Raw genomic sequence first — 15,803 nt, 5'->3', positions numbered from 1 at the left:
GGGGGGCCCGGGCTGGGGAGCGGCGGAGCCACCGCGGCGGGTGCGAGGAGGCCCCGGCGGGAGGCCGGAGGCGGCCGGGGCCCTGCAGGGAGGCAGCGCCGGGGGCTCATCGCGCCCGGCCGGCGGATCCTGGATCCGCTCTCCAGCTCTCCCGTTCCTTTCCCTGCTCCTCCCGCCCGGCGTCGCCGCCTCGCAGCGCTTTTGTGTCGTTTGTCCCTGCTGCTTCCCTCCCTTCTCCTCTCCCCCGGGCTCGGTGCTGCAGCTTTCCGCCAGCCTCTCCCCGTGGTCCCTCTCAGTCTCCCCAGATAAACTTAGTAACTCCTGACCTGCCGAAGAGCCCTCCTCCCACCCAGCCTTTGTCTACTGTAGGGTATTGTCTAAATTCGCAACCGTGCCTTTCCCAAGGGGAAGGCATCAGCTCTGCGGCTATTTTTCTGGATCTTGCTTCAGCACTAAAATCTTTTGAGAACCAGGTGGTCAGCCAACAAAGTATGTTTGCTCCAGAGAGGTGGGCTCTCAACAGAAGCATTGATCGGTGATCATTACTGAATGCTAGATTCTAGTTACCTGCTTTCAAAATTTTGGATTTTCTTTTTTATTAAATATTAGAAATTTAAATTCAATTTACAGTGTTAGAGCTGTCACTTGTAGCTAAAATGTTGTTGATCTGTTGCCTAGTCATAAGCATTTACAAAGCACGCAAGCCAGAGATCTATTGAAACATAGAGCAATGCATGGAAATATGTGAGGATCAGTTTCCATTGTGCTACCTGTGTGTGCATCAAGCACACAAAGCTGACTACTTCTGTGTCTGAGATGAGTTTCAGAGGCTCTTATTAATTCTGGTACAGGTTTATGGGGTTGCTATTTTCCAGATTTCCTGACTTGTAATTCTCACAGTCCTCTGCTGCAACAGTAGTCTGCTAATATCCCAGGTTATCTGGATAATGACATTCTTTAATTTACACTTGCACAAAGACCAGGGGATGTGGTCAGAGGCATAACCACGAATGCCATAGTCTTAAAAATCCCACTGGCTGGGGTTTCCGTAAGTAAAGACAATAACATTCAGGATGCATGCTTCCATAAAGTGATGGAGATGGGGCACCCGATGAGCCCTTAAAAAATACGCTGGATGAAGTTTCCTTCAGATTTACTTAGTGTCTGTATTGAGAAGTTTCTGTAGACTGGAGGTTTTAGATGTGCTTTGATACATCCCAGTGACCTCTGGCTCCTGATAGAAGTGATTTCATGCAGAGTTACTCAGAATGTTACTTTTCTTTCTCTTTTTGCAGATGAAAACCTACATTTAGAGATAAATTGCAAGGCTAAGAATCTTCCTGAAATAACAGGCAACAGTAGGGTGGTAGTTTACATGGTCACTTTTCTTTCCCCATGTATGGGCTCCCACTGCACACAAAGTTGCTTTAGGCTTTTCCCTCATATATTTTTTTATAAAATATTTATAGGCTTTCTGTGGGAGAGGTTTCAACAGCTGTGAAGTACAGCCAAGAACCTATAGTAGTGTACTTTGTAAGTTTAGTTTAAAGCTATGGTTTTATAGATCACATATGTGCATCAGAACAGATCATCTTCCTACACTTCTTCTGGTTTAAAATTTCTCAAAAAATCCCAGAGTTTACCTCATCCTTTTGTTTAATGATGCTGTGGGAGAACTGGGAATTTGATTCCTTCACCCAGGTGCTTTTCTCCCCTCTTGTGGTTCTGTGCTACATTTTGGTCATGCAGTGGAAGACAGCTAGCGTTTGGGAATCCTAGGGGAATAATCTTCCCTCTTACAACCTGTATATTTTACATGGAAAAGCTAATAGGACTGGGTTTTGTGGGGTTTATCTTTTTCTCATTTTTTTTTCTTTTATTTTTTACATAACTTTTCTGCAGTGGTTTCTGGCGACCTGCTTGCAAGAGCATTGAGCAGGCCTTATTTTGGCATACCCCTACCTTTCAGAAATTTGGTGCCAAATTTACCTTTGTGTGTGCTTGTATTCGTGGAGCTAATAATTCAAATGTGTTCCCAGCATATTCCTGCTTACATGAGCTAATATGCTTCTCATGTATGAAGAATCAGTTGAAAGTGTATGAACTGGTGGTGATGTTTAATATGTCAAATGACGCTATAGCCTGGCTGGTTTGATGTAAAAGGGCTGAGTTGTACTGACAGCACTTAGAGTAGGAACTATTGCTGCATATGTGGTACATTTCTGCCAGGCTGTCCATGTAAAGGAGTTGGGAAGAAAAGTTTTCCTAAGGCCCCAGAGGGTCTTTTCTGCAAAAAGCATATGTTTACATGATGGAGAGGAATGTGACCCAGAGATGGAGGATTGTCAGAAATGGGAAAATCCAGTGAAAATGGGTGCAGACCTGAGCTAGGGTTCTGTGGATGTGGGGTACTGAGGGGGAAGGAAGCTATTGGGGAATCTGAGTTAGTTTGTGGAGAGAAGGCAACTGAATGCAGAATTAAAGGGAGTTGCTGGTAAGACGTAGCAGATGATGGAAGATTGTATGTGGAAGAAGCCTCTGGGGAAAGACTGGCGACGATCCAGGCAAAAGTAGACAGGAGGAAAATGATAGAACAGTGCAAAAAAAATAAAGTAGTATGTGCAGGGGTGGGAGATTTGTTAGGAAAAGGGGAATGATGGAGAAAGGAGGTTTAGGAAACCAGGAGAGGCTGGAATAGGGATAGGCTCTCATTTCCTTGAAGCTCTAAAGTCCAAGGACAAATTCCTTGAGAAGAGCGCAGAAACTGCATGTAGCGAGATGGTTCTTGTGCCAGAAGTGACAGACAATGAGATGCTGCCTGCAGTTTGCTGGTTGCTGTCCTGCAGATGCCCTGGGTGGGCATAGCCTTGCCTTGCTCTCTGTACTGTTTGTGTTCCAGCTTTTTTTACTTGCTTACTCGCTGTATTTTTTTTATTGAGCAAGGTTGTAATTTTTTGGTTTTAGGAAATTTATGTTCTTTTAAAATGGGTGGGAATGAGGAACCGTTCCTGTATGGGCTGTGGCTCACTTCCCATGGCAATTCTCCTCTCCTGTCACAGAATTGTCATATCATTTGATTTTGAGAATATTTCTAACAGGGAACAAATAAGGCAAAACAGATTCTATGGCTTCTGCAAGATGTAACAGTGCATGGCCCAACTGAGATGTTCCTTGCCATACTGAAGACAGTGTACTGTGTAGTCTGGTGTTACCATGTAATGTTATTCTCATTTATAAATTTTCACACCTGTCTTAATTGTCTGCCATGATTTAGTAAACTTTTGTAGATGGAGGTTCAAGAATCTCATTTCAGTCTCATTTAATCAAGAGAGACAGCTACCTGGGCCCTGGTGTGACCTCCTTGGTCATGATGTTCATGTAATTATAGATAGATTTTTCCTTCCTCTGAGGTTTTGTCTTACTGTGCTTGATCTTTTGAAGACCTGGCAGTATCTGATTGCATCTTTCTTAGGAAGCTTATAAGACAGAGAGAAGTTGTTACTGGGATCTTTAAGTCTTAGAAAACTGTGAAGTGATTAATATTTGGCTGCTGAGTTGGAAACAAATACATGGCTATTTTGGAAGGCTCTTAGTTCTTTGCTACAAGATAGTGTTAGATAATGTCAACATATGTTTCCTTAACAAAAGGAGTTCCCTGCCATGGTATCTTTTTTTAATGTATTAGGCGCTTTTGCAGTACTTTTTTTTTTTTTTGCTTGAGAATGAGACTCACTTTTTCTGATTTCAGCAAACGTGATACAATTTACTTTTAGTGGGTTACTGGCATTGTTGCATTGCTTTGAATTATTTTGAAGAGATTTATCTTTTAGGAGTCCCTGCTGAGTGCCTTAGCGTTATGGGAAGGAATACTAATAAACAGTTACTTCCAGGATTAGCTGTTAATCCTTTAATGTTTTTCAAGACATATCTATTATGGGTATAAGCCTTTATTTTTTTAGATCTGACAAGCATGTCTTTTAGATCTGAAGCAGGGAAATGAGAGCACCAATCCCCAGGTCTCAGTGATGCAATTCCAAAACACTAAATTTCTAATCAATATCAGGGTTTGTGTGGCTTTTTTATTTTCTTCACTCTTGCCCAACAAGGAAAAAAAGAAAGCCTTAAAGAAGGCAGCTTTGTCTTCAAATATATATTTATCAAACAGCAAGGCTTTAAAATTACTTACCATCACTTCAGTATGCAAATGCTGAAAGGCATTTTACAGTCCATAATTAGCAAATGCCACTACAGTTTGGATTTCCATCAGATTTGCAGGCTTAGTCCTCTAAAGCACTAAATATTACTGGTGAGTTGGTTAGCATGGATTTTATATACTTAAAACCTTGCAGGATTGTAGTTTGGTTTGTCTATATGTGTGTATATATATGGATATATGGATATTTATATATTAAAAATGTTTGGCTTCATATTCTGCAAAGATGAGAAACTATGCATAATATGTTTTTAAATATGGAGCAATACATTTTATTAAATTATGGAGGGAAAATAAAGCAAGGCTTTATTCTTTGTGCCAGCAGACTGGAGGGAGGGGGTGCAGTGTAACACTGTGTTCAGCACCTGGGCTCTGGACAGCGGCATTTGAAGGACCAAAGAATTGTACGTTCAGATTGTGGGATAGAAAGCAAATTAAACGTGTCATTATTCTTTGTGTTGTGGCATACTCTAGTGCCATGTTGGGATCCACTTGAGATCCTGTTATTTTATGTAATATTTTATGAACTATTAGTAGGCCTGCTTTATAACAATTAAAATTATTTGTTCACGTGACAAAATAAAATCTAAGCTTAAATGAGAATACTGACAAAATGTGCTTTATGTTCTGAAGAACTATTTAAAAAATTACATCCTGAACAATAATTTTAGCATCCCAAACTTATAAATGAGTTTTGAGTGACTTAATGTCAAGAAGTTGACATAGATGAAACTTAATGTCAAGAAGTTGACATAGATGAAACGAAACTGTCTCTGTACATGTATTTTTCTGTGGATGCATATGACAGGTTGTAGGGTACTCATATAGTTTGTAGAATAGTGGACTACACAAATTTTAGTGAAATGAGTTGTACCAAACCACATAATTAAAGAGGATATTACTGCATTTTAAAAAACTTTGTCCATGTACTTCTTATTATGTGCCTTGAATCCACTGTGAGGACAAAAATTCACAGAAACCAGCTGAAATGTAATTGTTGAAGCAGAATTTTGTTTTCTTGTTTCAACTGTGGGGGTTTTGAGTGTATTGGTTTTTTTCCCCTTTTGAGCTAAATGAAAATAATGACCTTTTTTTTTTCTTTTTGTTTCTAGGGGTTGATACAAAACTGAAATTCACTCTTGAACCGTCTTTAGGTCAGAATGGTTTTCAGCAGGTAATTTGATTCATTTTCCTCTTGGGTTTGTGAAGAACTGTGTTCTCTGCAGTCAAGGTGCTTGCCCTAGTTCAGAAGTGCACCTGTCATCATAATGTCAGCTTTCATTGTTTACTCGACTATCTCATAAGTCTTTGAGTCCAAGAATGTAACACTTCTGTTACATCATTAAGTAATAGATCTATATTTTCCCTGTGAGTGGATTAAGCAGTTAAACTCTGAAATGTGTGCAGTAAGATGAAATGAATGTGCATGTCTGCAAGGCTGTAAATGTTGATATACTGTTGCATTAAACTAAAGATGAATTTCCTACATTTTTGGATGCTTTTGCTTTTAGTGGCATGATGCGCTCAAAGCAGTGGCCAGGCTGCCGACAGGCATCCCAAAGGAGTGGCGGAGAAGGGTAGGTACACCTGCATGCTTTGTGGGCCATATTGCCTGTAGGTTTCTCAGGATGGGTGAATGACATCAATATTATCTGTTGGGATATTTTTTAACAAATATTTGGACCTTTGAAGTTGTACTGAGGATTTTTCCTAGTTTACATTCTTCAGTGATAACCTTGCAGGACAGCTGGAGAAACTGAGGTGACAGTTAAAGATGGTGTTTTCAGTGGTCGGGTTGTTTCTGCTTGAGGCTTAGGTAACTTAATCTGATGCAGATATTATTGCTTCATTCTGTCAGTCTCAAGGAATCGCTCTGGTGAAACTGCTCCCACAGCTGAAGATAACTGAAAGGAGAACAGATCTGCAGTGTAGGCTGTCACACTTATGGAGGTGAAGTTGATAGATGCTAATTCTGGCAGAATGCTCATAGAAACATTTGATGGGGAAAATGAAGATTGTGTAAATTAGGGAAGTTCAGAGTCAGGATTGATATAGAATGGCAGAGTGCACTATTACTGGGAAATTACACTGAGTTAGTGTTGTAGGAAAGGGTCCATTGGGAATTTGCTAAACTTACTTTATTGCTTTCTTCAACAATGTTTGAAGTTCCCTAGCATAAAAAGAGGCATGTCTATTCAACTTTTCTTTAAAACTGAGTCACACAATCTCAGCTTTAAAAACACTATTTTAATAAATAGAATATTTTTTAAGCTTTATAAAATATATGTAGTTCCATACATCTTTGATGCATCAGCCTAAATTCCTTTTTCAGTTTTCTTTTTGCTGCCTTTCCAAATTGAACTGCGTCTCCTTACAAATCAGGGGAGAAGGAAGCAGAAGACTTAGTGGCGTTGTTTTCCTCACACCACTATGAATTTATTTTTAACCTACAACTAAAGCGAATCATTATATCCATCTAACAGCCTTTTTTCTTTCCTGAAATATTCTTTTCCCATGCTCTAGGAAGTGTCCAAGACACTTTACTGTGGTACATGAGTGGCACAGGTTGCAGAATCACAGAAGGACTGAGGTTGGAAGGGACCTTTGGAGGTCATCTGGTCCAAGCCCTCTGCCCAGTCAGGGGCACCTAGTTGCACTCTGCCCAATCAGGGACACCAAGGAAGGAGACTCCACAACCTCTCTGGGAAACCTGTGTCAGTGCTCCATCACCCTGACGGTGAAAAATTGTTTCTTGATGTTTGGAGAAAACCTCCTGTATTTCAGTTTGTGCTCATTATCTCTGCTTCTGTCATTGGGCACTGTTGAGAAGAGCCTGGCTTTGTCCTTCTTGCACCCTGCCTTCAGGTGCTTATCCAGGCTGTTAGGATCCCCCCTGAGCTGCCTTCAGTCTGAGTGATCCCAGCTCTCAGCTTTTCCTCTTGGGAGAGATGCTTTGCAACTGGGTGGTCCCCAGCATATACTGCTGCCTGGGATTTTTTTCCCCAGATGCAAGACTCGTTGAACTTCTCCTCATTGAACTTCATGAGGCTCTTTTCAGACAATTTCTGCATCCTGTTGAGGAGCCCTTGGGTTCAGTGTAATCAGCAGATTTGCTGAGGGTATGGTCTGCCACATCATCCAACTCAGATCTCTGTCTTTCCTTCTTGTTGTGCCTGCCCATCTCTGTGTTTGCTGACATGTGACCACACGATGCTACCCAAAGAAGTAGCCTTAAGAAAAGGAATGTGGTCTTTTCATTGCCATTCCCTGGTTTCCCAATGATTTTAAGATAGATACCAAAATAAAGGAAGGATTTTGTGTTGGCAGCATGCTGATTGCCTCCTTTGCTGTCAGCAGAAGGAGCAGGATGACATCTGCATTATTGCTGTGGCATGTGACATTCGTTTTTTGGAGCTGGCAGAGAGAAAGAATCCAGTCAAACAACACCATAGGATGTCAGCAGAGCCAAAGCTGCTGGGAGGCGGAACAACAGCATTCCTCTGCATGGTGGCTTTGCAAAAGTGTGGGAAGGGACATTTAAATGCAGAAAACATGAGATTCTGGGAGCTGTCTATAAATTCCTTCATCATGCAGCTATCTAAGTGTTTAAATCTGTGGGAAGTGTCTAAATTGCTTTTCTCACTTGAGTGAATTAATGGCTGATATAAAACTTGATCAATTTGCTTTCATGGTATCTTTCAGTTACCTGGAGAAAGATCCTTTATTGTTACTTGTTGTCATTGTATGATGTGCATGTCTCTTTCATGTTTCAGGAATTTTTCAAATCTTTAATAACGGTCCAGCCTTTGTCATAGGTACACTTGCATAAATCTGTTCTGGTAATGATTAGGCTTTCAAAATAATCAAATTGTTTGTTTCAGAATTCCCTGTAGCACCAACAGGTTAGGAAGCCCTCTTGTAAGAGTAAGTTACTCTGATCCAAGTGATGCCTTTAGATCAATCCCAAATGGTTAATATTAGATACTGTTTCTTCTGCAAAGTTGATCAAAAGAGAATTCTGGTAAAGAGAAGCACTAGCACCTTTAGATTTCTTTTGTGGAGTTTCCAGGAGATGTATCCATGGTTGAGTTTGAGGAAAACCAGCAGCAGTGTTACCCTTTTGTAAAACTCCTTGTAGGTTATGAGGATAGAAAGGCTGAACTGAAAAAGAGGGTCCTTGCCTTGCGCTTCCATCATGGAGGGCCCCTGTGGTTTCAGTGTCTGACAGTGGACTTACATCTTTGTAAGCAGTTCACAGATCTGGACGCTTAATGCTGACCTTTTCCTTCCTTTCTGATTTAGGGATCAAGGTATTATTTTAATGGTGCAAAAATTGTTGTAGATATAGTCCTCTTCTGCATATTTCGAGGAGATCACATATGGGTGAAGCTGATGAGGTTAATCTAACAATAAATGTCAAAACTTTATATTTTAATCCAAGAAATAATTAATTTTGTTGACTTTCTTTGTGTATTTCTAGGTTTGGCTGACCTTGGCTGATCAGTACTTACACAGTATAGCAATTGACTGGGACAAAACCATGCGTTTCACGTTCAACGAAAGAAGTAATCCTGATGATGACTCTATGGGCATCCAGATAGTAAAGGTAGCCAGTAATTAATTTGTTGTTGGTGGGGTTTTTTTAGTGAAAAGTTGAAATTTGAATTTGTTTTTGTTTTCTTCTGTGCAACTGCTTTGGCAAAAATTACATCTTAATTCCCTTTGGTCCACCAAAAAAATTTTTTTTTGGCTGCTTTGGGCTTTCTGCACTAGTCTCGTTAGTGTCAGCTGAGGAAAAAAAATGGCTATTACTGATCTTTTTTCCTCAATTTTTACTTTTTTTTTAATTTTGAAAGATGTATTGGAGTTTAATGGAGACAAAGAAACATAAATGGTTTTTTTCTTTCTCGCTAAATAAACACAAAAATTTGAGATTTAAAAGTATGTTTCATAATATAGCAATTGAACATTTTTCAGTTATTTTACAGGAGTGAAACATACTTGTCTGTATATATTTCTCAGCTAATGAATGTTTAATATTTAAAGCAGACAGCAGCTTTAGGGAAGAGCTTAAGAGACTTTTATTGCTGCAGTGATTTAAATATTAGTCTGTTTACCTATTTAGGGAGTATTACTCTTTTGGGGAGAGATTGTGTTCTACAGTCGCCCTAATTAGAGTACATGAAGCAAGATACTTTTTGTTCCTGATTATTACAGTTGTTGTCTGTACTTGGTAGTTTAAGCTTATAGATAATACTTACTAAATATTAAACATTGTAGTAGGTGTTTTGCCTTTCACTTATAAATCGCTTAAATCTCAAGGACACGATTTCTGATTTTTGTTTTGAAAACTTAGTTACCCAGTACTTCTTTTATACTTTGATAAAAACAGCTGCTGTTTTTTGTGCAATTAAGCAGCTGTTATGTCTTGCCTCTTTGAAACCCAGAGATCTGTTAGTATCTTCTGTGACAACTTTGCATGAACATCTTTTAGGTAACTTGTTTATTTCAGAGCTTGCTGAAACTATTTCTCTTGGCTAAAGGTTTACAGATTGAAAAAGAAGCATTGTCATCAACTTTGAGAGTAGGTATTGGGAGGGCAGAGGTGGAAGGAAAGCTGGGATAAGCAGGAGAACTAAAGGGATACACATCTTGTCTGTCCTTGTTTGGTTTGTTTGTTTTTTCTTTAAAGGACCTTCACCGAACTGGTTGCAGTTCTTACTGTGGCCAGGAGGCAGAGCAAGATCGAGTGGTATTAAAGCGTGTTTTGCTGGCTTATGCCAGGTGGAACAAATCTGTTGGCTATTGTCAAGGATTTAACATACTAGCTGCACTTATTCTGGAAGTAATGGAGGGCAATGAAGGGGATGCCCTGAAAGTGAGTAAAATATTTTTTTTTCAGTGTTGAAGATTGCTTTTAATTAGTGAACTTCAGAATAAGCCAGTAGATGAATTTTGTAGACAGCCTAAAAGAGCAGTAGTCAAAGGAGTTAACCAGTTTGTATCTGCAGATTTTTTTTTTATCCTATCTGAAATGAACAGTTTGAATGTTATCACTGTTAATTTTTTTTCCAACAGAAACAAATGAGGGTTTGGCTGTAATAAAATAATAAAAATTAACGAAATAATAATTAATAAAAATAAATGGCAACACTGCTACTTGCTTCAAAATATCTTATTCCATACTCCCAAGTCTGCTTGCAGACATCATAGGTAGCTGAAACTTTAAAATTCCAGTATCAAACTCTTGTGTGGCATGCAAGGCAGTTAGTAAATCTACTATATTTTAAAGCAAATGCTAGGAAAACATTAAATATTTAAAAGGCAAGTAAATCACCTTGAAACTGATTTCTGGGGTATCTTAGTCATACAGTGGTTTATTTTCTTAGGCTATTTTTATTCTAATTAAAAGAAAGCTTTATGAGATTTACAGTATGTCAGAAAATGGAAATACAGTTTATTTTATAGGAAGTGGTTTAAGGTTTGCCAAGGTTATGTGCAAATTTCCTGAAGTAAACTCGTGTGTGTGAGTTGAGGTCAGATTAGTAAAAGATAACTATGAGTCTTGAGATACTGAGCTGTTTGCCTTAGGCAACGATTTAAATTTTATAAGTATTTAAATTCACTCAGAGCTCCTAAAATTTAAAGCTTGTGGTAGTAGAGTTCAGATAGCTGGTGTTTGTTCCTGCATTCTAGAGAGCTGCCCGTAATAGGAAGAAAATACCATGATATACCTACTTTATATCAAAAACACATTATGGTAATATAGGAAATAGGATCACCTGAGGTTTATGAAGTCCCAATTCATTATAAGAACTGTGTACATCCTTATGTTATTGTATTGTCTTTTATTGTGAGTGGTATTGGGCTCCTTGTGGGAAGGAGACAATGGAATGGTGCCAGACTGCCCCAGGGATATAAAGCACTGAAGGCTGTTTGCACCATAACAGGTCTTACCTGATAAAAACAAGAATGAAAAATAGTCGTTTCTTCTCCAAACTTAGTGTGTGGGCTTTGCAGGATTGGAATTTTCCCAGAAGAGAGGGGGAAGAAGGGGGAAGGAACTGGGGGTGCGGGGGTGGGGAGTAGAAAGTAATTGGGAGTTAGTATGTGACTGTTTCGGTGTAGTCACTGCCACCTAAACCAAGCGATGAGTGACTTCAGAACAGCTACAGGTGCCTGTAAAGGTGCCCTCAGGACTGGAGCTATGGAGTAACTATGTTTGAATTATTGTAGAGTCTAGGAGTTAAAGGAGTAAGGGCATTCTCGGGGTTTGCCAGTAAGGTCCCATTTCTGGGAAGGACATTACAAACAAAAGCTCTGTGGGAAGCATCTTCCAGAGGCTGGGAAATGGCAGGTACTACTGACACCATGAGGCTTTAACAGCATAGGACCCAAGGTGGTAGCTTCAGTGAATGCTTGCTTGATGCTTGAGCCAGTGATGCTTGAGCTTTCAGTAGTTAAGGTAAGCATGTTTAAGTTAAATCCCTGGAAGTGCCTTAAAGTTAGCCTACGGAAATTAGGGTAAGCAAGAAAATCACAACTTGCATGTGTAGAAGCTATAAAAGTGTGCATATGAGTCTCATAGATACTGAAACATAAAAAATATTTTTTCTTGCACATTATTGTGGGGAAATATTACAGAGTCAAATAATAAAAATAAATATGTAGAGATGTGTAATGAAGAAAATATCTATTGCAAACTGGGAAACACATGAATCTGCTTTTTAAAAAAGCATTCTCAAAGCAATTTTCATGTTGATGAAATGGAATGGATGCAAGTATTGAAAAAAGATTTCTGTTCTTTTCTGTGCTTTCACATATCTGAGATCTGTTAAGTAATATGATTTGGTGGGAAGGGGGCAAAAGCCTTTATAAATTGGTTTCTTTATGGCTTATGTCGTAAGTAGTTAATGAAAGCAGAAATAGCATAGGTGTAAGTTAATGTTGCTTTAATAAATTATTCTTCCATTGGTTGAAATATATCTGAACAAAATAAAGCATATTTTTACAAGTGCATGGTAACACATCACAGTAAAATATATGAAGAGTCTCTTTCTAAAGAACAGTATCTTGCATTCTGGGGAGAGAAAAGAGGTGATTTGGACAATCAGTCTTCTAGCTGTGGCAGCTAACCAGAGAAGGGACCCTGAAACTGTCCCACAGTGTGGAGAATGTCATTAATACATCCAACGTCAAAAGTGCTAAAAGTTGCCTTTGATTTGATTAATGCTGCCAATTTGGGCATAGCTTAGTGTGACATTGATTTCAGTCATTGATGGTTCATAAATTCTGGCAGCCTTAAGAGGCCTTTGCATTTTGATTGCTTATGGATACTTAAGAGTACTTGTAGATGCTTAAAATGATAATGTTTTCTCCCCATATAAATGGAGGTGCCAGAGGCATGTGTTGTCACTGGCTCTGAGCTATTCTTTAGTGAAGAGAACTTGCAAATTCTCTGCTTTTATTTTTATGTTGTTCCTAGAAAATAACTGGCTCTGTAAGTCTTACATGATGATCTTTCATTTTCCCACAGATCATGATTTACCTGATTGATAAGGTGCTTCCTGATAGCTACTTTGTCAATAATCTCCGTGCTCTCTCTGTGGATATGGCTGTTTTCCGAGATCTTTTACAAATGAAGCTTCCTGAACTGTCCCAGCACTTAGACACCTTGCAAAGAGCTGCTAACAGAGAAAGTGGAGGTATGTTCAACAGAAAATGCTATTAATTCTGTCTTGCTATTTCATCTGAGCACTGGTTTAAAAGTACAGTTTGTTTACATGAGCTTATTGCTTAGAATATATTTTAAATTGTTAAGGTGAAACCTGATGGTTTCAATTATTGATAACCTTAACATAAATAAGGTGGTGCTTTCAGGAAAAAAAAAAGGGGAAATAATTTGGTCCCACCACTAGATGCAAGCAGAATTGTGTTGATAAGACTATATAGTGCATGGAGTGACAACACTAACACATAGTTTAGTACAAGGGCTATGTTGAAAAGATCATTTCTTGCCTTAGCTCAAAATACCTGTCCTACTATTGCTCCTTGTAGCTGCTGACTTATATAGCTATTCTGGGAAGATTTACAGTGGGAGAGCCAGTGGGGGTAGGTTAGTATTTCTTCACCTAGATGCTTAGCAATACACAGCTGCAAAACTGAGAAGTACGTCTTGGGTTGCTACCTGGAAACTGGCTTTTCACTGTGATTTTTTTTTTTTCCTGGTGTAGCATTCCCTCCAGACTTTCAGTTTTTTTATTTGGGAATGTTTTGGGAATCATGTTTTGGTTTCTTTGTTAATTGGTTGAATTTCTTTTTCAGTCAGGAAGCTAAGTGCACCCTGAGTTACATCTTAGAAAAGATCTGCTACTATGTTCCATGTGGCTATGTCCAAACTATAAAAAACAAAGAAAGGGTATCAAGGAAGTATTTGCTGTTTGAAAGTGTTTTCACAGGCCAACCTCTCTGGTCATGGCCTTCAGTGCACCAGTTAATACTCGGATGCACAAAGGGTACTCTGAGCGTAACAAGAAAGTAAAACTTCAGAGTTTCAGGCTGAAATATTTAAGTGCATGAGGATATTAAAATTATGCATAAGACTTTACACAGACAGTCATCTTCACCTTCATGGAGATAAAGACTTATGCTGTCAATTGCTGAAGAAATGCAGCAAATGTTTTGGGGGGGAATTGATGGGTTTTGGTTTTGTTGTTGTTGTTGTTGTTTTGGGTTTCTTGTTTGGTTGGTTTTGTGTGTTTAGTTTTTAGTTTTCTTTTTAATAAATGTTTTTATTTCATATGGCTTTGAAGAAAGACAAGCAATCTTTCTGATACAAGGGAAAAAAAGTGTGGTAGCTTATTCCAGGGTTTACAGTCCAAACCCAGTGTTGCTGCTTAGTTTTTGCAGCAGCAGAATGAAAGGTGACTGTGTCATTTTTCCATTGCTTTTCTCAGCTTATCTTTGGACAGCTGTAGGCTAAGTAAGTTTTGAGTAATGACAGAGGTACTAGAATGTCTGGTGGATTTGAGTGTGTGGTTTATACTTCTTGTAAAATAATAGTAAATTGTAGTATTTCAAGGTTTTTGTTTGTTTGTTTTTGTTTTTTAACTTCAGGAGGCTACGAACCCCCACTTACAAATGTTTTCACAATGCAGTGGTTTCTGACGCTCTTTGCCACTTGTCTACCTAACCATACAGTTCTGAAGATCTGGGATTCAGTATTTTTTGAAGGCTCTGAAATTATACTGAGAGTAGCTTTGGCTATCTGGGCGAAGCTCGGAGAGTAAGTGGTCATTTTTATGTGATTTTTCTTTTCAGTATGAGCCATGTGTAACTTTTATTTTCCCAAAGAGCACGTTCTCAATTCTAAACAAGATGGAATCTTTCAGGAGAATGATTTTGTTTTGAAAAAGCTGCACAAAGGACCTCTATGGTTTCCCAAAAACACATTATTCTGACATCATGTCAGAATGGGCATGATAACCAACCTTTGCTGCAGGAAATGTCTCCAGTTGTTTGAGTTGTCTGTGTATAATGTCTTCATGCTGTGCTAAAAGGTTAGTTGGACTTTCCAGAACATAAACTTCTGAAGGAACTGGTAAATATTCTCTGGAAAAGCACACACAGAAACTTGAGGGTGACTAGCTAACTTTGTTGGGTACCTGAAGTTGGAGATGTTAATTCTCTTGTTTTCACTTAAGGAGACGTAGGGATTTGAACCCATTTGCTATGCCCAATAAAAGAGTTCAGTGTTACTAAGGGAATGACTTAGTGGGACACAGGTCTTTTCTGTTAAGGACTGAAAAAAATTTTCCTGAAATTCCCTGCTTTTAAGCATGTTTGAGCCAAGTTTCTGTCATAGTCCTTTAAGGTCTTGGAAACTCACCACATGGCCAAAACCACAAGAGATGGCTAGTTCTTCTAAACTTCTCTGTTGTCACAGCAAATATTTGCATTCCAGAGAGTTTACAGTGCTCCCAGAGAAATGAGTTTTGTCGCTGGCTTCAGTGGGAGGTGTGAGCTCTGACAGGTCAAGCAGCTGTTAGTTCAGCTGGAAACATTTTTCAGCTGGCATCAGCAGCTGCCTCAAATTTTCCTTGTGATGCCTTTTAACACTCACCTTCCTTTTTTCCCTGAGACCGAAACACTGGGATTTATGTTTGGCTCTGTTCTTGGAGGTTTTGCTTCATTTTTCTTACTGAATAAATTAGCACTGCAAGCCAGTAGCATTGTAAGAGGCTTTATTTAGTACATTTAATTTTTAATCTGAAGAATAATAATTGTAATAATAATTTCCTGAGAGCATTTTTAATCAGTTAATAAATGAAACTTGCACAAATCATTTGGTTTAGGATTAAGCTATATGTAGTCACATAGGGCTTTAGACAAAAGGTCCTATTGCAGTGGGTCTCTGTGCACTTAAAAGCTGTAACTGTGAGTGTTACAACCCGTGATAAAAAAGGAAGTTACTGCTTTGAAGATTTTACTGTAAAGCTTGAAGAAAAATTTAACATGTTTTAAAAAATGGAAATAAAAAGAATGAAGAAATCTATAAGAATATGTCCAAAAGAATAAGCTGATCAGACTG

At 38.8% G+C, this 15,803-nt stretch overlaps 1 protein-coding gene across 10 annotated transcripts in view; it reads left to right on the top strand.

Annotated features, from left to right (window-relative positions):
• Positions 1-15,803, top strand: part of TBC1D30 (TBC1 domain family member 30) — a 58,788-nt gene that overhangs the window by 31,066 nt on the left and 11,919 nt on the right. For 6 of the 10 annotated variants that reach the window (XM_027660433.1, XM_027660419.1, XM_027660406.1 and 3 more), the window contains 6 exons: positions 5,326-5,387; positions 5,725-5,790; positions 8,694-8,822; positions 9,906-10,091; positions 12,750-12,918; positions 14,330-14,498. In XM_027660433.1, coding sequence (XP_027516234.1) covers positions 5,326-5,387; positions 5,725-5,790; positions 8,694-8,822; positions 9,906-10,091; positions 12,750-12,918; positions 14,330-14,498 — 781 coding nt within the window. The remainder of the gene's footprint in view (positions 1-5,325; positions 5,388-5,724; positions 5,791-8,693; positions 8,823-9,905; positions 10,092-12,749; positions 12,919-14,329; positions 14,499-15,803) is intronic. The other 4 variants (XM_027660416.1, XM_027660425.1, XM_027660449.1 and 1 more) reach the window with 1 other exon arrangement.

The sequence above is a fragment of the Corapipo altera genome, unplaced genomic scaffold (assembly GCF_003945725.1).
Source record: "Corapipo altera isolate COAL_440 unplaced genomic scaffold, ASM394572v1 1, whole genome shotgun sequence".
Classification (NCBI taxonomy): Eukaryota; Metazoa; Chordata; class Aves; order Passeriformes; family Pipridae; genus Corapipo; species Corapipo altera.
Note: the sequence above shows the minus strand (reverse complement) of the source record. Positions and strands in the feature narration are given on the sequence as shown.